General features: G+C 37.0%; 1 protein-coding gene across 1 annotated transcript in view; it reads right to left on the reverse strand.

Moving 5' to 3' along the window:
• FARSB (phenylalanyl-tRNA synthetase subunit beta) overlaps positions 1 to 22,145 on the reverse strand; it is a 99,215-nt gene that overhangs the window by 31,602 nt on the left and 45,468 nt on the right. Inside the window, 5 exon segments of the mRNA XM_037850233.1 lie at positions 10,915 to 11,032; positions 16,235 to 16,327; positions 18,939 to 19,019; positions 19,546 to 19,753; positions 20,040 to 20,101. Of these exon segments, the coding sequence (XP_037706161.1) occupies positions 10,915 to 11,032; positions 16,235 to 16,327; positions 18,939 to 19,019; positions 19,546 to 19,753; positions 20,040 to 20,101 (562 nt within the window).

Below are 22,145 nucleotides of genomic sequence, written 5' to 3' on the forward strand. Positions count from 1 at the left end.
ATCCATACAATGGAATACTACTCAGCAGTAAAAAGTAACAAGCTATTGACAAATTTGACAAACTAAATGAACCTCAAAGGCATTACGCTGAGTGAAAGAAGCAAAGGAAGCCAGTCTGAAAAGTATACATACTATATTATTTGATTTATACGGTATTCCAAGAAAGGCAAAACTATAGCAATAGAGGTCAGTGGCACCTGTAGGGAGGTCAGTGGTACCTGGGCTTAGGTGTGGGGGTGGATGTTACTACAGTGGTATAACAGGAGGGAGTTTTTTGGGGCTGATAGAACTGTTTGTATCCTGACTTTGGAGTTGTTTATACAAATCTACACCTGTGTTAAAACTCATTTAAATAAAAGAAAAAAGGAATTGCATAGCATATAAAGGTAGGCTGAAATTTAATGGCAATCATTTAGCTTTATAATAGGAATATATACTTGTAGGAGTATACATTGTACTTGTAGGAGGAAACCAATGCTCTAACACAGACATTGAATGAATGTTGATCTAATTTTGCTTTTCAAATTAGAAGAGAAAGAATCAATTAATGCCTACCCAGGGAAACTAAATGAAAATAAAAAGCTACTTGTTATTAGCATATTTTGAACAACAGCTCTTTCACAGATTTATCCTCATAGGTAACAGCTACTAGCTATAACTGATACAAAATAGACTTTTACCTTCCAGATATCCAAATAAAAACATGGATTTTTAAGACATTGTACTGTACTTTTAAATAATATATAAATAAGCACATATATGGGGTAAAAGGAAAAGGGAAATTAACATTTACTGAATATCTATGTGCCAAGTACCTAGTAGCTATCTAATATGTTATTTAATTCTCAAAACAACCATAGAAGGTAGCTATTATTATCCCTGTAAAACAGACAAGGAAACAAATGCTCAGAAAGGTCAAGTAACTTGCCCAAAGTCAAGCTAACTTGCTGGAGCTAATTTTTAATTAATTATATAGCTAATAAGTTGCAAAACCAGGATTTGACTAGCACTGTTTGACTAGAAAACCCATACTATCCTCTCCACTACATCTAGCACTCTAAAGGATTCAGATGGAAACAAACAATATAAGGCAGACTTACGCACTGGATGTATAAGTACTTAATACAGTCCATGATGCACATTCTTGAAATGTCTGTGATATGATAAACAGATGTTTTCATTTTTAAAGGTTTTCATATGTATTTCCTTGATATTAAAGAATTCTATTTAAGCAATTGGAATAAATTATTTTTACAAGACAGTTAACTAAAGGTTGTAGCCGTCAAGAGTATTGTAACCTAGGGGAATTATATTCTGAGTTATATTTCTGACTAAACTGTTCTTATCATTTAACATTTCTGAGTACCTCTAACTTCAAGGCACTCCACTCCCAGACATCCCTAGAGGGTGAAGGTTAAAGCCAGTATAGGGCTTGTAAAGACTAAACCCTCAATCATTATTTTCTGAATAAATGAGTAAAGGCTGGTAAGGAAGGTAAGGCACTCACACAAAATAACATCATCAACCAAGGCCAGGACCAGACAATGAACCACATTATAAGTCCACCCAAGAGCCAGCTGACATGGGAGAGTAAGTGATGTATTACTGTCACTCTATCGATTTCATTTTCAAGGAAAAGAAGCTTGGTATCTAAAAGTTACAATCAAGAGTGTAAGAATAAAGATCAGTATTCATACCAGGCAGGCATAAAACCTCACTGCCCCAACCACATGCATAAGCTAAAATGAGGGGCCCGATTCTTCTGGACACACAAACACACACAACACTCTGACGGGAAGAAATGAAATGAAACAGAACTAAATTATCCCTTTCATATTACTGACTTGCTTCTGGGTATCTTTGCCATGTGGAACCCATTTGTTGGTGTCACATGCTTCCACTTTAAACACAGACATGGATTGAAACTACTTTGTAGTTCCATTTTCGCTGTGAGGGAACAGACCCACAGTATAGCCGCCACTCAGAGAGCTTAGCAGCAGAACTGGAAGCTTTATTTTGGTAACCTTTGCCTTGGATTACTTTTTTCTGATCTCCAAATTATGTAAAAGTTGCCTTTCTGATAAGAGTAGCAACATCTGGATTAAAGACTTAGAATTTTAAAAGACAAATTAAGTGATATTTGATGATCAGAATAATAAAACTAAAATAGAAAATACAAGGTCTTTAAAAAATTTTCTACTTCATTCAAGGGAAGGTTTAAGGGTGTTTATAGCATACATATGTAATAATGAATATTACTGATTTATTTAAATAGTGGTAGGTTTACAGAAAAACTGTATATTTTTAGAGTGAATTTTGCAGTATTTCAAAGAGAGGCCACTGACTTTTAGAGCTATTTATTAAACACACCACAAGAATTAGAAAGACTCATGAATTGGGTGACCCTTCCCTCTTCCCCACTGCTGACTGGCTGGTTTTTCACTTCTCCCAAGGGCTACCACTCCATGTAGACTTGCTTTCTCACATCTTGCCAAGATAGTCCCTCTACCATAGCTGAATTGAATTAAAAGAGAAAATAACCACATATTCAGTTCTACCCATTCCTCCTTGGAGAAACTGCTAGGTATAGTAAAATTCCTATTTCCTAGTATTTTGTACTGAAAGACCACATTACATCATAGGAGGTTCACTGACTGCACGCACAAAATAAGAACTATTTAGATTTCATGCCCAAACTAGGGTTTGTTGGAAATGCCTCAGTTCTTTGTAACTCAGTTAACAGACCTCTTGTGTCATGCCATCAAACAATTCTGCTTTTTAAATGGGCCTGCCAAGTATGTCAGTCTAAATTATACATGTATTCCACAGACTTCAAAGTACTGTCTAAAGAGGCTGCTCCAAACCACCCAAAGGAGGATTGGCTGGCTACAGTTCTGTAAGCTGAAAGAACATGCCAAATACTTTTTTTAAAAGGAAGAAAGGAAAACAGAATGGTACATGATGTTCTCTAGTAGATGACTACTACATACAACTCAGAGTTCAGAATGGGCGCCTGCTCAGTGTAGTTCCTCTTCTACCAAAGTACCAATGATTAAAGCAAATTAAGGTGGTAGGTTATGTAATCATAGATGGAAGATGGCAGTCTTCATGAGAACCTTCCTTTCCATCCCTATTCTCATATTTACCTAGAAGCCTAAATAGAGATGCTAGGAGAAGGGGATAGTGGGAGTCCAAAAAGGCTTCTAGGCTTGAGTTTACTAGTCTGGTCAAGCTCAGAAAATAAAAACAAATCAGTTTGTGTTTTAAAGTCTATTCCATCCAACAAATTTATTTTAACATTGGTACCAAAGACACTGTAGCTTGTAATGAAAATTATACGTATCTCCTGAGGAATTTCAACGTAGGCCTACACGATTTACAAAAGCTGCAAAAATCATATGAAGACATAACACCTCCAAAAATTATATCTAATGTGGGGAAATAGGAACTTTTATATGATCTTGGTAGGAATGAAAATTTGTACAAAACCCTTTTTGGAAGAGAATTTGACAAGACATCAATCATTTAAACTGGGTTGACCAATTATATTTCTAAAAATATGTATTTGTACAGAGGTACAAGGATATTCAATGAGACACTTATGCTTCAGTAAAAATCTGGTAACAATCTAAATTATCATCATAACAATCTGAGTAAATAAATTACAGTGCTCCTATATGACGAAACCTTATGCACTATTAAAAATAATGAGGTATATAAATGTTTATATTACGTGTTCATAGGAAGAAGCAAGGTGCAGAACAGGATAGGTCAACTATTATCCAAGTTGTGTAAATAACAAAAAAGTTTTTATCCACATCTATGGCTCTATGGAGAAATGTAAAACATATGGTTGCACAGTCACAGAAAATGTCTGGCAACTAATTCAAAGAACGGGATTAGGGAAAAATGGATATGAAATTTTTTTTTAACTATGAAAAGAATAAGATTACTCTTAAATTAAAAATATATATCCCTGAAAACTCTAAAAGATATTATAAATATATTTTCAATTTTAAATATAAACACAATAAAACATAATTAATCTTTTCCTTACAATGTTTCTACATTATAGCACTGAAGTATAGGTTCTTCTTTTTTAAGAAATGCTGATTAGCCATGAAACAAATATGAGGAGAAATCTATGACCTTCTTAATGCATGAATGAAAAAGCTATGTCCTCATGGGTTGACTTTTATTTAGTTAACCTAAACCTGGAATGGATTTTTATCTATTAAAAAAATACAATATTCAATGCATGACAGGGCATATTATACTCACGTAAGCAGATTCTAACTATGTGGAACCAACATAGTAAAATAACTTTCTATATTAAAAATGATGTATTTACACAGTAAAGATGCCATCACATATGCGAATGATGCTACTTCAAATATTGTTAATGTCAATGCTCCTTACACCCATATTTTTTAAATTATTAATTGGAAATTCTACATGCCAAAACTATGAAATAGCAAAATTAAATTAATCCAGACTGGTGACATAAGCTCTCTTCAGAAAACCTCATTCCACATGTGAATGCTAGATAATTTTCTGTTACTTGATGGTTGTAAGATTAATGGACAATTTCTCAGAGCTGAAGTACTTCACAAGCCCATACTGAAAAAGCTCTTACTGAGCTTTTTATCAACCATAGAGTTACACACAAAAAACTATAAAGAATCCAGTCCCTGCATCTTAGTAGCTTACAGTATAAGACAGATACACGAACACTGACATACATACCTATCTGGAACAAACCGGCAGCAGATTGGATGAACAAACCAAATCATGAAAGAAGAGTGTGAATCAGTTATGTTCTATGTCAGCCATGGTGATCCAGGGAGGAGAAAGAAGTGGGCATCTTAAATATATATTGAGATTAAAGTTAAGAAAAAAAATCTAAGCACCCAAACTATGCAAGGTGAAGAACATTCTTTGATTTAGAAAAGCTTCAATGAGTATGTGAAATTGTGATGGGGGGGTGGAGGGTGAGGGGAAGTGCAACTTGTACCAGGACTGCAGTAGGGCTTTGGAGAAAGTAGGAACAGCATGAGCAGGAAGGGAAGTAGGGAAGCATGAGCAGACACTGATGTCTGGTGAGGAAAGTGAGGTAACTCAGGCCCTCCGGGTGGTCAAGGGCTTTTAACAGACTCCATTTACTTTAATAATTATTAACACCCCCTCACCCCAATTTCTAAATGCAGTAGTTGAAACTAAGGTGTGTGGCAATCTTATTGCAGGGTTCTCCACAGATACATGTCAAACTGACAATGGACAATTGTATCCTGTTAAATCTGAATCGCCCTGTGTACTTTACAAAGCCAAACTAAGTGTTCCTTTCATAGGCTTTTGCTTCTTTTGCACTTAGACTCAACCCAGGGATGTTTTTTCTCCTGTCACTTCTGTGGGATTCTAGGCATACCGGCAGTGTCAGTGACCACTGAATCACTATTCAGTGATTGCAGAACTCAACATGCATTTAATAAAAATCTAGAATATTGGACTTTGCAAAATATAATTGCTTTTCTGGGCATAAAGATTAGTAATTCAGAATTAAGGCCTTCACTCCTTTGAAGTAATTTGCTTTAATATTTTGTTTATTAATTTAGTTATTCTGGATATTGAACAGCATAAACAAAAGTATTAAAGATTGAAACTAACCAGTAACTCACAAAGCAGCCTCCTATGAGTGGCTTCAGTGCTGGCTTTGCTGACTTCCCTGCTATATAACTGAAAAATTGATCCCAGGGAAGAGTCTGCATTCAACTTCTCTTTCCAAAAACACATGCCACTCTGCCCAACAAAAGGGATGAATGAGCTTAGTCCTGTGAGTCATGACCAAATTTTAAAAATGCAGCAGCAACTTTGGATCCCGAGGCTTCATAAATGCAGTGGTTGGCTCAGCCTCAAAGTATCTGAATGTGTCTGATTTAGATTCCAAGTGTTAGTACTTGAGAAGTGTGCCTGACTTAGTCTCTAACCTGGCAGACTGACAGCCACATGCCACAGAGACATTAAAAAAAGTCCACCTTAGCATAATAAACTGTCCAATTAAGTTAAGCATGAAAATAGGGTGAGTAGTCTTCCAACAACTTTCTAAAAAAAAAAAAAAAAGGTTTGAATTTATTTTTCATGCATTCAACTCTTTCTTCTTTGTGGACCCCAAGCAGGTCTGGGGACAGAGAATAAAAAAACCTGAGCAAATCAAAGGCAGGGCCTGTGGATGTCCTCCCAGCATAGAGTCCAGTGTGCCTCAGTAATCAGGGTTTGCCAAATACATGAGGGACCGTTTGGTGAGACCAGAGCAGGCGGGGTGGATGGAATATGGAGACCCTGCTCCTCGTCACCTACTCAGAGCCAAGTTGCATGGACTTTGGACCCTGGGAAGTGGGTTATGATTTTGAGGGCCCTCAATAGGCTGCTGACCTCTAGACAGTGCCCCCTCAATCCCTCCTGTTTTAACTCCCTGCACTCCTGGCAGTGTGAGGGCCCATGAGTGAAGTCAGCCTCTACCGCCAGGAACACGTTTCCAAGGGTACCAGCTTCTGCCCAGAGATGGTTTAAGGCCTGGTAGGGTTGGAGAGGGAGGAGGCATACAGTGGAAGTTTGCCATGATCCAGAACATCTGTCGATGCCATCCCACTGGCCAGCACTGGGGGCCTGAGGCATGGTCCAGCTCAGCCAGGCCACTTGCTGTCCAGGAGGACCTTCCAGTCATCTGCCCATGAGCGCAGCCTGCAGCTAGGGGGCTGCAGCTGCTGGCTGTGACATGCTGTGAAGGGGACGTGTTCCCAGATGGGGTTTGGCTTGGCGCCTGTGATGCCTGGCAGGTTGTCTATGAGGCAGTCAGCAGAGACCAGCAGCAGGTCTCTAGTCAGCCTGATCTGACTGCTCCAGAAAGTCAGGGCCTAAGTGCTTCTCCTCCCAAGGGCACTTCTCATAGGACAATACTTGTACATCTGGATGGGCTTGTGTACAATGGCCATTCACTTCACAGCTTCCACAGCCCCTGGCAGAGGCTCAAGTTCAAAAAAGAAATTATTTGGCTCCCGCTTGCTGACTGGCCTCCTCACTTAGCTCGGGCTGCAGCCAGCCATATTGCTTGACATTTAGAAGCTGCACCACTCCTCCAGCTTGATGAAGGGCTGGTCGGGGAAGCATACACGGCACTTGCTGAGGAAACTGCTCTCAAAGTTGGTCAGCACACTGTCCATGTCCACAAACACGCATAGGATGTGGCCGCCTGCCTGGCCCTATGCCCAGTGCTCCAGGGCTGTGCAGGCACCAGCAGCCTGATCTGGCCACCGCATCTGCCCAGGCCCCTCACAGCCTCACAGGCCTCTGAACAGAAACTCCACCCACCAGGGAGTGGGGAATACAGGTCAGACAAAATTTATGGGAGGCATGTTGAAATTCAGGCTGGATTCCACGTTCATGTCCATTTGGAACATGAGGTGAGGCTGGGAGTGTTGGATAAGTCTTAATTTTATAAAACATGTTAGTGGCAGCTACTGCTCCCTTCTCTGTGCTCCTGGGGCACCTTGTACATGCCCTCTGAGAACGAGATGTAAGAACATGTTCACCAGTCTGCCTCTCCCTCAAGACCAAGAACTCGTTCTCTTATATTCCTAGCAGTCCCCAGAAAAGAAAAGGAACTCAAAAATACACTTTTCTTCCAATGCACTGACTGGGACAGTCTTGCCCACTCTTGCCACCCATATCTACCCCTTTTGAATCAGCAGTTTGTCTCCACTAATGAAGATTTGAGAAGTTTTCATATTCACTGGAAAACTCATTTGCTTTTGGATGGCCTAGATTTTTTTCCAAAAAAAAAAAAAGTCTCATTATTTGGGAGGATATGGCTAATGTAAATCTAAGGGAGGAACGGTTACTGGTTTGAGAGACAGTAAAAACACACATGCCCAATTCATTGAAAAGAAATGGGTGACGAATTACTTGAAAACAACATTCCTGTTTTTTAAAGTAAATTCTCATATTAGTACTTCGTGTTTTTCTGATCAAAAAAAAAAAAAAATAGGACACAAAAGAAAAACCAATTAAGTCAAAGGTTAGAATAAAAATTGGCCCCAAAAGCCTCAGCAAAGTGATATTAACTCTTTAATGGGGCCAGTTAAGATTTTCAAATCATTCTAGTAGGAAATTCCCATAGACCAGGATGCTACAGGATGCTAAGTATCTAGCCTGAGGATTGCCAATACTTCAATAATAAGAGCAAACACCAAACTGTGCTAATTATGTGATTGGAATTTTTCAAACTGCAATTTCATTTAATCCCTGTAACAAATCTAATAGAATAGGTGCTATCATTATCTCCATGGTGGAGATGAGCAAAATGAGCCACAGAGAGGTCAAGTAAATGGCCCAAAGTAAAGTGGCTGGTACGTGGCAGAGCCCTGACTCAAACTCGGTTCCAGTCTCTCTCCAGAAGCACGGTGCCATGCTGCCTCCCCGTAGAGTCCCTCCACTTCAGATGACAAGAAGAGGATCCACGTGCTTGTAGACAAAGGTGACAGAATAATCCACCAGAAAAGCTGCTTTTGTTATGAAATAAATCCAGGCCTCCTAACATAAAGCATAACCCAAATAAAGAAAAGTAATCCTCTGTTTTCAAGATGGTGGACTTATTATGCACACTTACCTGCCCATCTTCCTTCAATTCCCATTGATATGATGGAAATTTTAAAGAAAATGAGGCCCATCATGGTGCAAAACAATAGAAAAGGGTAAGATTAAATGAATTGATGGAAGAAAAGAGCAGAACACACTAAAAACAGGTATAATAAACAAGCTCTGCTACAGAGATGTGCACTTCTTCCTGATGAAACAAAGAACACCAGAAATGCAAATCTTTGAGTTAAAAAGTTTACGACTGGGTTTCTGGGGTGATTATCACCAGGGTCATTTGCTAAAAGATGACACTGGTACTTAAGGACTGTTTTCTAAATCAGAACGTTACCTCCAAGCATGGGCTTCGGGGCCAGAAAGAGAGTAGGGTGTAGGCCTTCCCAACAAACACAGATTAAAAGAAAAACAGAAAAAGCACTTCCACCCAGAATTTCAATGCAGTAAAGTGTTCCATGTCTACAGCAAAACCTTCCTTTGTGGCCATTGTGGGGACCCCAGCTTGCTTTACACCCTTGTCCTCCAGACACAGAGCCGCCTGCTTGTGAGCATGCCCAGTCCACTAACTTGTGGTGCCCTGCAGGGAGCTCTTGCAATCAGGGAAGGGGCCTATTGCTAAAAATACTATTTCAAAATTTTTGTGGAAACCTAGTCTAACCTATTCCTATATTTATATATATATATATCAATGGATGTAAAAAAAGGATCAAGCAGCATAAAAATCAGAGCATTAAGATGAAAGGAAACAAGTTAAAGTTTACAGAAAATTTTGACAGTGGAATTATAAACAAATTCTCAGTTATCTGCACTAAGGCACAAGAACCCTCAAACTATTTGCAGCTGGCACAGAAAATGTTTCCTGATTTTTATTACAGAAGTTTTATCTCCAAAAGAAAATTCCACATAGACTGTTATTCAAATGAACTTTTATTCTTAAGGAGCCCTAAATTCCGGCCCTAGTTCCAAGTCCAATATTCCGTGTCAGCCTGGGCAAATAACCCCTTTTCTGCCTTAATTTTCCTACACGTTAAATGGGGGTAATATTTTTTTGCTCCATCTGCCTCAATGAAATGGATTAACAGCCAAAAGAGAAAAAGTATGTTTAAAAAAGTATTTTTGGAAAGTAAAAAGCACCACACAAATGCAAGGCGATGCTTCTGACTGAAAACAGGCTGCACTGGGAGGAACAGATGGAACCCAGCCCTGCTGAGGAGTTTGCCCACATCCAAACAGTCAGGGTAGTCATACCTCTGTAATACCTATTTCTTAAGATGTGCCAACTTACAGCCAATTGTTTTTTAACTACTTCTGTTAAAAGTAACCTCTTCAGGATACATCTGAAGACCTGCTTTTGCCAACGGATTCAAAAGAACACATTCTGAGTAAGAAATGCTGAATTAACAATGCTGGACTTGCACTGTTAAATCCTCAACATAGGAAACACTGCCAGCAAGTTAGTCACTGGAGGGCACTGCTCCCCAAGGGATCCCACATATACAGCTCCAAACAATCACAGTTTGACTTATATCAGAGATTGGAGACAAGATGTTTGAATGAGATAGACTTCACTGGCCATCAGGTTTAGGCTTACTAAAAATATGATATATTTATTAAATGATCACTGTTCCAAATGTTAGGAATCCAGGCCATAATCAAAATGGACAAAAACCAGTACAACACATTCACTGCTAAACTAGAACAAGATGTTGAGTATACTAAAATAGTATGCATAAAATTACATGATATAAAAAAAAAGAAATTTTCCATGTGCTTTTCAAGTTGAGGTTTTAATAGGGCGCTTCATAAATATTAAATTCTTTGTTAAAGTTTGCTTTACATTAAAAGGGTTAGTAAGAGACAGAAAATATCTGGACCTTGCTTGGATTCTGATTTAAATAAATCAGCCATAAAAACTAAATTTATGAAACAAATGAGAAAATTTGAATACTAGTTGGATATCTGAGGATATTAAAGTGTGATTATGGTGGTGTACTATTAACCAAAAACAAACAAAAGTGGTGGTCCATGTCTTTTAGATACCCACGCTAGTGTTGCCCAATGAACTGATATGATGTCTAGGACTTACACCCTATGTACAGATGGGAGAGGGGATATAGATGACTGGCCCAGTGTTGAAAATTTTTGAAGCTGGGTACTGGATTCATAGGGATAATGATACTACTTTCTCTCCTTTTCTATATATTTGAAGTTTTCCATAACAAGAAAAAAATGTTTTAAGTATATAAAACAAAGGTGACTCAAGCTTACCTCTGCTGGAATCTTTTATTACAATGTCAGAGATTTCAAACAGCTTCAGGGGAAGGGGCATCTTGCGATTCGCTGCTATTGTCTTTAGGAGGCCAGGAAGAAGGGTAGTGCGTGCCACCTGCAGGAGAAGATGTGAAATTGCACTGACCAAACAGGGACCAAGCAAACATATTTGGGTTAAGTAGGAAGACTCCATGGCTTCATGGGGACACACTTGTTGAAAATGCAATGCCTACAATATCCAAGTCAGTTTTTAATTTTCAATTCCAGGACCCTAAAAGAACTGAAAAGACTGGCTTCCAAACTTACAAAACGAGAAATCAGGAATTTGATTAAAATATAAGGAGCAACAAATAATTATAACAAATAAATATGATTGCTTTTATGTAGGATTGGTTATTTTATTCATTATCATTTTTAAAATTGAAGTTAACATTCAAGATTTCAAATATGTAAATTTTCATATCCTGCCTCATTCCACAAATGAGTAGACTGAAGTAGATTACAATAAATACAAACATTTAAATGGATTACATACAAATTTATTCAGAAATTTTAAAACCAGGACCAGGGAAAATGTAAATGTAATTAAAATGCCAGGACAATAAAGAAAACAACAAATATGTAGGCCCTAAAAAACCATATGGCTGCTATAGGCAGGCTGTGACTATAGTTCTCAGATTTCTAGTAGCCAAAGCAAACGGGAAAATATGTATAGCTATTTCATTCTTACTGAGTGAAAAAAAAAAAAAGCTTCCCTGCTTTCGTCTGTGAAATGAATTCTACTGTAAGCTATGTGAGCTGTGTTAGCTTCCAACACATTTTGTTAACAGAAGGATTTTATGAGTGGTGGTTTGACATCATCATCAAGAGTCTGGGCTCTGCAGTCAGACTCCCTGGGCCTAAACATGGGACCATGAGTCCAGCCACCATTATCTTTTGCCTAGACTACTGCATGAGCATCTTAAACTGATTCTCTGCTTCCACTCCCACCACCTTACAGTCTATTCTCTACACAGAATGATTCTTTCAGACCTAAGTCAGATCACATGACTCCCCTGCTCAAAAATCTCCAACGGGTTTCCATCAAACTTGGAATAAAATCCATGTCTTACCTGGGGTCCTATCTGGCCCTGGCTCCTCTCCAGCCTCTCCCCACAGCTTTCTGCACGCCAGCCACACTGGCTGCTGGTCTGGACTGCAAGCAGGTTTCCATCTCCGGGCCTATGCACTTGCTGTGTCCTCTGCCTTGTACATTCCTCCTCTACATTTGCACATGGTTATTCCACCTTTTAGAGTCTCGTCTCAAATGCCTCCTCCTACAGAGGCCTTATCACTCTAACTAAAACTGCAGCCCCTCGCAGATCCTGCACAAATAACAGTGATCCCCTAAAAGGACAAGCTAGATGGTGCGCTGAGACTAAAAGACAGTACCTTTTATATCACATGCACTGCAGCAAGCTGCTATTAGCCTTCAACTCAGTGCTTTTTAAAATACTATTCACTTTCCCAACTGGGGGAAAAAATTATCCAAGTGCCCAAACCTTCCCAGAAACAAAACTACAATGAAGAAGGTCCTTGGAATTTAGATCAATAAAGTGAAGTTGTAGAGAAAACCTTTTACTCCCCTATGGTAGTGCTTCTTTGACTTTAGACAATCAGTGACCATTTTTGCCAATATACTACTTGTACATTTGTTTCTTTACTATGATTACTTAAGTCACTTTATTTTCTTTTATTTAGATACATTTATTTTAAAAGGAAATTCTATATCACTACCTGAACGGAAATTATTTCCTCATAACATAAATTAAATACAATACAAATATAATCATATCATCAAATTCTCAGTGGATCCTACTGTCTGCTGTTCTCTTTGTTAAATGGAGTATCAATAAATGTTAGAGAAGTATTTAAAGAGATACCAACACCAAACTGACACCTTCATCTTGATTTATCTAGAAATAATGAAGGGAGATTACAAAGATAATACTAATTCTCTTTTTTTAGTGGATTTTTTTAACCAATCAAATATTCAGTAGCTGTGGGTAAAGTACAACTAACGTCTAACCTTTTTATAATGAATCAGCAAGAAACTCTTTGAACCTAGGAGGACCCCTCCACTAGAGGTACAGGGAGAAGACTGTATATGGTATTCAGACTTGGCATTAAAAGTCCCACAAAAGAAAGTTTAAGATACCAGAAAATAAATAAGCTACTTTTACAGATAAGTCTTCTAAGTTTTTTCAGTTTCTTTTATAAAATTAGCCTTATTTGCTTATTTTAAAACCTACAGCAATACAAAAAAATGAAACCTGAATCTGATCAAAAATCGAACCACCAATTTCCCAGAAATACAGGCACAACCACTAGAATGCATTCTGCAAAATTTTAAATGTGGGAATTCTACAGACAAATGATCCAATTTCTTCAACAAACAAATAAAGTGGGGTGGGGGGTGGGAAGACAGACACATATGGATGGAGGGGCTACCTATAGATAAAAAGAGACTTAAGCATATCAATCAACTTTCAATGTATAAATTTTATTTGGATCCCAATTTAAATAAACTAAAAAAATCTGAGACAATTGGGAAAATCTGAACAACAACTGGCTATCTGAGGACATTAAGGAATATTATTAATTTAGGGGATGTGAAAAAAAGTGTAATTTTGTTTTCAATAATTATAATAAAATTTCACAGATTTTAGCTAAATAACATTTCTCTTTTGTCCATTCTCTATTATGTCTACTATCAGAAAATAGCCCAAAGTTAAGAATTATGTGGAAGGAGAAAGACTGGGCTTAGACAATAAATAAGCCCATGAACTTTACATGTAATTTAACATTAAATAAATATAAACTCTTTAGCCACATTAGTAATGGTAAGACATATCTGTTGGAAAAGCAGAAGTAAAATACAGAATCTGTCAAGTCTAAAAGACAGACTCTTTCATCTCTAATGTATTTTATGCAGAAATATTGATATTAAAGTATGCTAAGCCACAGCTATTGAAAGTGACATTAATGCATTTCTCATCTGTTTTCCTTCCATTTATATAAAATAGATAAGACAAGCAGTAAACCCTAAAGCACGTAACAGTCACCACATCTTAAGCTATCTATTAAGGGAAATTAAGGCTTAAAATGTACAGGGTTCCTATCTGGAATGATGGAAAAGTTTTGATAAAGGATGATGGGGATGGTAACTCAACATCATGAACATAATTAACAGCATTAAAATATATATATATCTGAAATGGGAAAATATATATATATATCTGACAGGGGAAATGTTAGGTTGTATATATGGAAACAATAAAAATAAAAAAAAAAAAAAGAAAAATCATGGAACTACACTATGCAGTGAACCCTAAGTTAAACCATGGACCATAGTTAACAGTACAATTATAAAAATATGCCTTCATCAATTGTAACAAATGTTCCACACCAATGCAAGGTGTTAATAATAGGGTGGTCAGAGTATTTTGGGCAGAAAATAAAAAATATTTGCAAAGTTCCCTTGAAGGACTGGGAAAAAATGTAGAAATATTAAACTTCCCCACCTAGGGAATTCCTGATATTCTCACAAGCATTAGGGACTCCCAGTTTAGTAAGTCAAGCCCTCGATCTTGAGGTTTGCCCTTATGAAACTTATTCCTGCAAGGGAGAAGCTAAGCCTACTTATCATTATGCCTAAGAGTCACCCCCAGAGAAACTCTTACTGCTCAGATGTGTCCTCTCTCTCCCAGCCAACTCTGCAAGGAACTCACCACCCTGCCCCCTATGTGGGACATGACTCCCAGGGGTATAAGTCTCCCTGGCAACGTGGAACATGATTCCCAGAGATGAGCCTGGCCCTGGCATCATGGGATTGAGAATGCCTTTTTGACCAAATGGGAGAAAAGAAATGAAACAAAGTTTCAATGGCTAAGAGATCTCAAATAATTGAGAGGTCATTCTGGAGATTATTCTTATGCATTATATAGCTATTCCTTTTTACTTGCTAGTGTATTAGAATAGCTAGAAGGAAATACCTGAATCTAGAATTCAGTAGACTTGATTCTTGATGATGATTATATAACTATATAGCTTTTATTGTGTGACCATGTGATTGTGAAAACCTTGTGACTAGCATTCCCTTTATCCAATGTATCGGCAGATGATTAATAAAATAAAGACAAAAAAATATATAAATAATAGGGAGGGATAAGGGGTATGGGATATTCTGGGTGTTCTGTTTAATTTTTTTTCTTTATTTTAGAGCAATGATAATGTTCTAAAATTGACTGTGGCAAGGAATGAGCAACTACTAATGATACTGTGAGCCACTGATTATATACTTTGGGTGGATTACATGATGTGTGAATATATATCAATAAAATTGCATTAAAAATAATAGGGTGGTATATGGGAATCCTGTGTTTATAAATGATTGCTCTATAACCCACAACTTCTATAATAATAATAAAAAAAAAGGTACCTATCAAGCTTGATAAATGAAACTGGGAGAAATAGGAAAATCAGAACAAACACAAATAAAAACCTAAGATTACTGAAAAATCACTCTATCCAAATAAATTCAAATATCTCTCATTAAAAAGATCACTGTAGACAACTTTTCAAAGCAGTAGAAAAGTTAGTGAACTTCACAAAATAAAATAACGAAGATTCATTATCACAGTTCTTCCAAAACTAGTATAAAGATTCTTCAAAGTTCTGAAACCAAATGTAGAGAAAGAATTCATGTACTTGATGCATATTATTACATTAGTTCTTTAATTGGTATAGCTTTAATCTACCATATTAGTTGGTAATTCTATAGATAAAATTTAGAATTTAAAAAATTTAGATGTAAAGATTTCTAGAATTTTTAGATTTTCTTAGAACTAATATAGCCTCCTACTTTTATAATAATGAAAACCAAATTCCAAAGAAAGTAAATACTTGAAATCACAGAGTTCAGATATTATTCTATAATAGTATTAACTTTCTTAAGAGCCTATCCTTCCAGGTCCTAAGATTCCCCTCGATTCAAGAAGACATGATGTTATCTAAAGCTTGGGTTAAAAAAAATATATATAGAATTGCATATGCAGGAAAAGAAGAACGAGCGTTTATTAGTATGAAAGAGATGGAACTCTTTAACATCATTAATAAGAAAAAGTATTACAAAACCAACCACAAACATCTCCAAGAAGAGATTATAAACAAGTTCTAAGATTTTGCCATCTGAGGTATAACAGCATAAGAGCCTTTTCATAACCCCTGCTCTGTTTCTCAGCTTTTACTTAAATTCTTATCTACTCAAAATTCTTACCTGAAATTCAGCTGTTTTAGGATTACTTATGTGAACTGCCTTTGTTGCAGAGATATCCAAACCAAGTTTATCAGCAATATCTTCTTGGGAACACTAAGAAGTATATACAAAACAGATTAAGGCAAAGCATATGTGAATATATCTCAATAAAATTGCAAAAAAAAAAAAAAAGCAATGGTCAAATTTAATATAAAAGTGATTTAATACTGCAAAGTCATAACAATGTACGCTCTCTGTATAAATCATTAAGTTAAGAATAAGGTAAAAACAAACATGTATCAATTAAATTCAGACCCATTAACAGTTGCACTGTTTCTACTAAATGGTCTTCGAGAACTAGCTAGCCTATATTTCATGCAGAACAAAAAGGATGGTGTAGAATAACAAGATTTAGATATGTGATCAGTTAATTAGGACATGCAATTTATATGATGCAGTCCACTCTCAAATAGAAGTAGCAATGTGTTCATAAAAGAAAAAAGCTCCATGGACACATGGCAGTGAGCTACGTATCTGAGTGACCTTGTGTTTTACCACAACGATGGATAAAGGATAGTGATAAGAAGAAGTTTAAGTCAAGGTATCCTAAGTGGCAGTATTTAGGTACACCAGAAGGCTCATTTTTAAAATGTTGATATTTATGTGTTTATTTTAAAGTGTTAGAAAAAACTTAACAATGAAACCCATAATTTTTACAGGTATCATTGCTTATGGTAAGGTAAAGTAGGTATTTAATTTTAAAAGCAAGTCAATTTAAAAGAAAACATTACAACACTATGCAAAAATCATGAGAGGTATGAATTACTGACATTTTGGAAATCAAGTACAAGGTTTTAGAAAGAGAAGACCTGTTAACTCTAGTGCAACATTAGATGCAATACATATACCATCTTTGCTCTTGATATTTAGGTCTATTTATAAAGCTTGCAACTTTATAAGTGTCACTAAAATTGAAATTGAAATTCCTAAAGGAAAACTTATTATAAATCTGAAACTCTAGCACCTCCCTGTTTTAAATTGACTTTTGACGGCAGAACAGTCTGTTTCAAACAGCCCTGGCATGGCGGTGAATTACAGGCCTTGGAAGCAGACAGGCCTAAACTTGACTCCCTCGTCCACAGCTGACTAGCTGTGTGGATTGGGAGAAGTTACTTAAATTAACTGCTGAGCAAGACAAGAGTGCCCACCTCAAACAGGGTTAGCTTTAGGAGAAATGGACACAGAACTCTGGGCACAGCGTAAACACTCCCTGAAGGCAACTACTAGCCTGCAGTCAGAGTATTTGCTCCCCTGAGATGTGCAGGACTCCAAAGTTATAAAATCAAAATGCACTAATATCAAAGGGCATGGAAAAATACACACCAAATTTTTAACAGCAGTTAGTTCTGGGGAGGAAAGGAAGATTTGAAGTAGGGAGTGGAGCTAAAGGGAGGCTGCCATGGTTAATGCTACATGGTTCTGTCAAGTTTGAATCCTTTAAAATGAGAATATATTCTTGTGCCACTTATGTAATTAAAAAATATAAAAGTAAATTTCAAGTGTTATTCTCTGGATTTCACTTTATATGAAATCATTGATGCTCAGGACTATATATATAAATGAAATTGTGCTATGAACCTAGCTTACCCAGTCTGAGACAACAGAAGAGCACTGCCCTAGAAATCAGAAGGCCAGGATTCTGTTCACAGTTCTACTGCTGTCTGTAAAAAATCTGTTAGTTACTTTTCCTCTCCTGGCCTCAGGCTTCGTCACTGGTACAGTTCCTAGCATACAACAGCTGCTCAATTAATGCTGCTGTATGAATGACTGCTGAACCAGAAAAAAAGAAGGTGTTCAACAAGATCTCTAAGGACTCTTCCCATATTAACAGGCTATGGATCACAGATGCTCAAGAAAGTGGTGTGAGAGAGGCTGCATCTCCTTGCCAACCCTCCACACACTGGCAGTGATTCCCATAGTTGCCTTCCGTGAACCACTCTCAGGACGGTGAGAATTTTAGGGCTGGGGTTGAGTTGGGGCGATGGGGTGGGGGAGGTAGCTTTTGGTTGTTTTTTGGTTTTTGCCCTAGATCATTAAGCTGAATCTTAGTTGAATACTCAAGAACCATACTGAAGGCACCAAAGAAATGTTCAGCAAGAGAAAGGGAACTACAAATTCCATTCACATTTTATTCTTTTAAATGGTCAATCTGGTGGGAGAGGGGGATTTCCTTCTGATTTTTGTAATAAAATTCATTTCCTGATTTAGGACTTTTATGTCAGCTTTTTAACTCAAAGCAAATGTTTGTGAACATGTGCAAAGACAAAGAAATAAGTTTAATGTGGAACAGTCCACAACCCCTTAGCCAGGGCAGAATGCAGTGGGTACAGCCACAGCCAAGTTAAGACCAAAAAATTCTAATGTAATAAATTTGATTCTGAAATTCATCAAGAACCAACACTTACAAAAAACTATAAATTATGCTGTCATCTGTCACGTAAGACATTTTTTCTAGTCCTTCACATTTTTCTGCAACTAAAACAAAAGAAATCTTCAACATTTATTTACTAGAAATGATACAATTTCAAATAACAAGATTATTCTTCTAGAATCTGGAAAGTTTATCAATCTAGATTTTATAAATTCACATAAGGAATCACAGATTAAATAATTCAGAGATTCAAAGTAAACAATCAGCTGAGCAGAAGCAGCATGTAAGACATACCAGAGCAAAGGTAAGGGCTTCAGTGAATCCAGCTGCTGCCATATCATGTCTTAGAAGTTCTGTGAGCTTATTAAGAGGAAACTAAAAAACATATATATATATATATTCATTTTATTTCACCTCAACAAAACTTCCTATTCTTTATTAAAGAGATTTATACAAACATGTCACTAGAAAATCACCCTTCCACCTTACTCACATACTTCTAGTGCTACCATCTTACCACCCCCCACCATTCCCTCCCACTACCCCAACCCCACTACCCCTACACAAATGGACAAATCCTGCCCCCTTTCCCCCGACCTCTCCCACTCACAGCTTCTGTCTTCAGGCCCAGGTTGAGAAAACGAATCTCCCAAGCTCGGAGGAAAAAAAGGGCTCCAAGCTTGAAACCTGTCTTTCTTCAAAGAACTAGTCCTTACAGGTTTTCAAACTACTCTAATCAATCAGGCATCTGTTTTGTATCCTCTCCATCACCAATGTCTCTCATAGTAGAGCATGCCAAAATACTACTTAATCCCTAGGTTCTGTTTTTCTTGAAGCCTTCCTGGAATTCAATAATCAGTTTTTAACAATAAGGAGTGTTTATTTAAGGGTGCAATCTTACTTGATTAGCTATGGTGTATGTTTTTGGGAGAGCCATCTGAATGTTGTTATATCCATAAGCAATAGCTGCATCTTCTATAATATCACACGCATGGATAATGTCAGCTCTGGTTGGAGGGATTTCAATCTCTATCTGATTCCCATCGCCTATGACTTCTGACTTTAAGTACATTCTGGTCAGAAGCTTTGCAAGATTTTCTGGAGTTTCTCTAAAACAAGAATGTACAAAACATGACCTTCACCAGATTATTTAAAACATGTTAACATTTTGTTTTAAAATATGCTACTACCTGAAATAGTAATCTTTCTTTTTTGAGTTCCATCAGACATTAGGACATCCTAACAGCTAATGTTTTATAATCATTTAATTTACTCTAAAGGGATATGAAAACCCTCTCCAAGCATTCTTTCAGGAAAACCTAAATACTCTTGTGTGTGCTTCATCCTTAAATTCTCTCCAACAGGAAATAAGTAAATGAAGTTTTCAGAGCCTACCTGATTCCAACTTTTTTGTTAATTAGATCAGCTCTCACCATCTCCTTTCGGTAAGCCAATTCCTTAAAGAAAAAGAAGAGCTTGAGAAGTTTAAATCATTTCCTGTCAAATACAGCTTTAGATTCTTTCTAATTCAATTTTTGTTGCTGTTGTTGCAATTTCATTACCCTCCCAAGAGATCTTATTCGAGCCAGAGACTGAAAATATACTTGGTGTTTCAAAACATTATTGTGGAGGAACAATTTACTGCATTAATTTCATATATGAACACTCTACTTGCCAAAAAATTCACACTCCTCGGAAATAATACAAAATGACAAAAATTTTTCTCCTTTAGATAGCTATCACCACTCTTCTAGTTAGATAATGGTGCATTACCTCATTTCTAAGACACATAAATTCAGCTACAGATTTTTAGTTTCATCTCATGCAAGCATATGTGTGTAACCAAGAAAGAATAATTCAAGTGTCACAATGTACTTACATGCCATCATGCTAAGTCTACAAGGGTTATGAAGACATTCCTTTCTTATTATTTCTCAGGTGGGAGAATGCAACCATCCCCAGTCCAGGCTACCAGTCTGCTCCGGAAGACGTTAGGGGAGGGGAGTACATCTCATGAATTAGTACTCACACTCTCTCAAATGGTACCTGACTCTACCATGGTAGGTAGGCAAGTACAAACATGTATAAAACCCAGATTCTTCAGCCCCTAAGGAAACATTGCTATGAATATTTCTTACTACTGAGTTACTATCAAAAGTATAACTGCCATTAGCAAAAAGGCTATACATTTTAAAACCTGTTTTGACTCAAATAAGGGCAATGAACAGAGTCTTGCTATTCAAAAAGTGGTTCTCAGCCAAGAGGCATCAGCATCATGTAAGTATTTGTTAGAAAAGCAGACTCTTGGGCCTTTATCACTTGTGGCAGTTACACCAGACCTACTAAAGCAGAATCTGAATGTTATCAAAATTCCCAGGTGATGTGACATGAGACTTTGAGAAGCACTGGACCGATAATAATGATTGTAATGGTGACAGCAAACCTTTATGCAGCAGTTACTATGAACTACAGCATTACCAGAGGCACTTTAATGATAATCTTAATCCTCAAAGCAAATACCATTAGTATTCTCATTTTAGATATAAGAAATTTGAGTTTTAGAGTAATTAAATAACTAGTCCCAGATCATGACAGTGGTAGGCCACAGAGCCCTAGTGCCACTCACTATATTCCCAACACTTAGAACAATGCTTGTCAGATAGTATGTACTTGGTATATATTTCATGAGTAAGTGCATGCATGCCTTCAGGCATGAAGTAACAAATGAGCTAATGAATTAATTAACTAAAAAATTGAGGCAGCCTAGTTCCAAAATTCACAACATTAACCACTAGAGAAACTACCACTTATTATCTCCCATAGTTCTCTTATTCTAAAACTCTATTCATTTATACAAAATAACAAAAAAAAGAAAAGAGCTTTCAGAGTGTTTGAGCAAATGTGCTATTTCATGTGAGAATCAGTCTCCCCCAAGGGATCCTTCTCTTCTGTGAGGACACTCTGAGAAGAGTTTTTCTAACCTAAGTTCAGGAGGAAATAAATTAACAAACATCCATGTTATATTCCTTTTCAGAAAATCTACCATTTCAAATTTATGGAAGCTCTATATAATACAAATGATTTTAAGGAATTTCTACATGAGGTAGTAGAGTGAGTGAAACAAATTTTAAAATACATTTCCTCTTTTCCTTAAGTACATATTTTACTTTTGTAAACACTTGACAGTTCATATTAAAAGAAAAAGTAACTCTCCTCAAATCAGATATTCTTTAAAACAGACTAAAAAGCTTCCTCTGGCTCTCTCCACTACTACTGTGGTACACTATAAAGAAGGCCACAAATTCTTCCCCTCTCTGTATCCATGGCCTTGCAACGTGACACTGCAGATCCACTCACGAGGAGACAGAGTCTGTTTCTCTAATCCTCGAATCTAGCCAGATGACTTGCATGGCCAGTGGACTTTGAACATACTTGAGCATGTACTTGCTCTCTTGCTATTGGAAGTCCAGGCTAGCCTGATGGGTGATGAGACACTTGCCC

This window comes from Choloepus didactylus, chromosome 9 (genome assembly GCF_015220235.1).
Source record: "Choloepus didactylus isolate mChoDid1 chromosome 9, mChoDid1.pri, whole genome shotgun sequence".
NCBI classification, from domain to species: domain Eukaryota; kingdom Metazoa; phylum Chordata; class Mammalia; order Pilosa; family Megalonychidae; genus Choloepus; species Choloepus didactylus.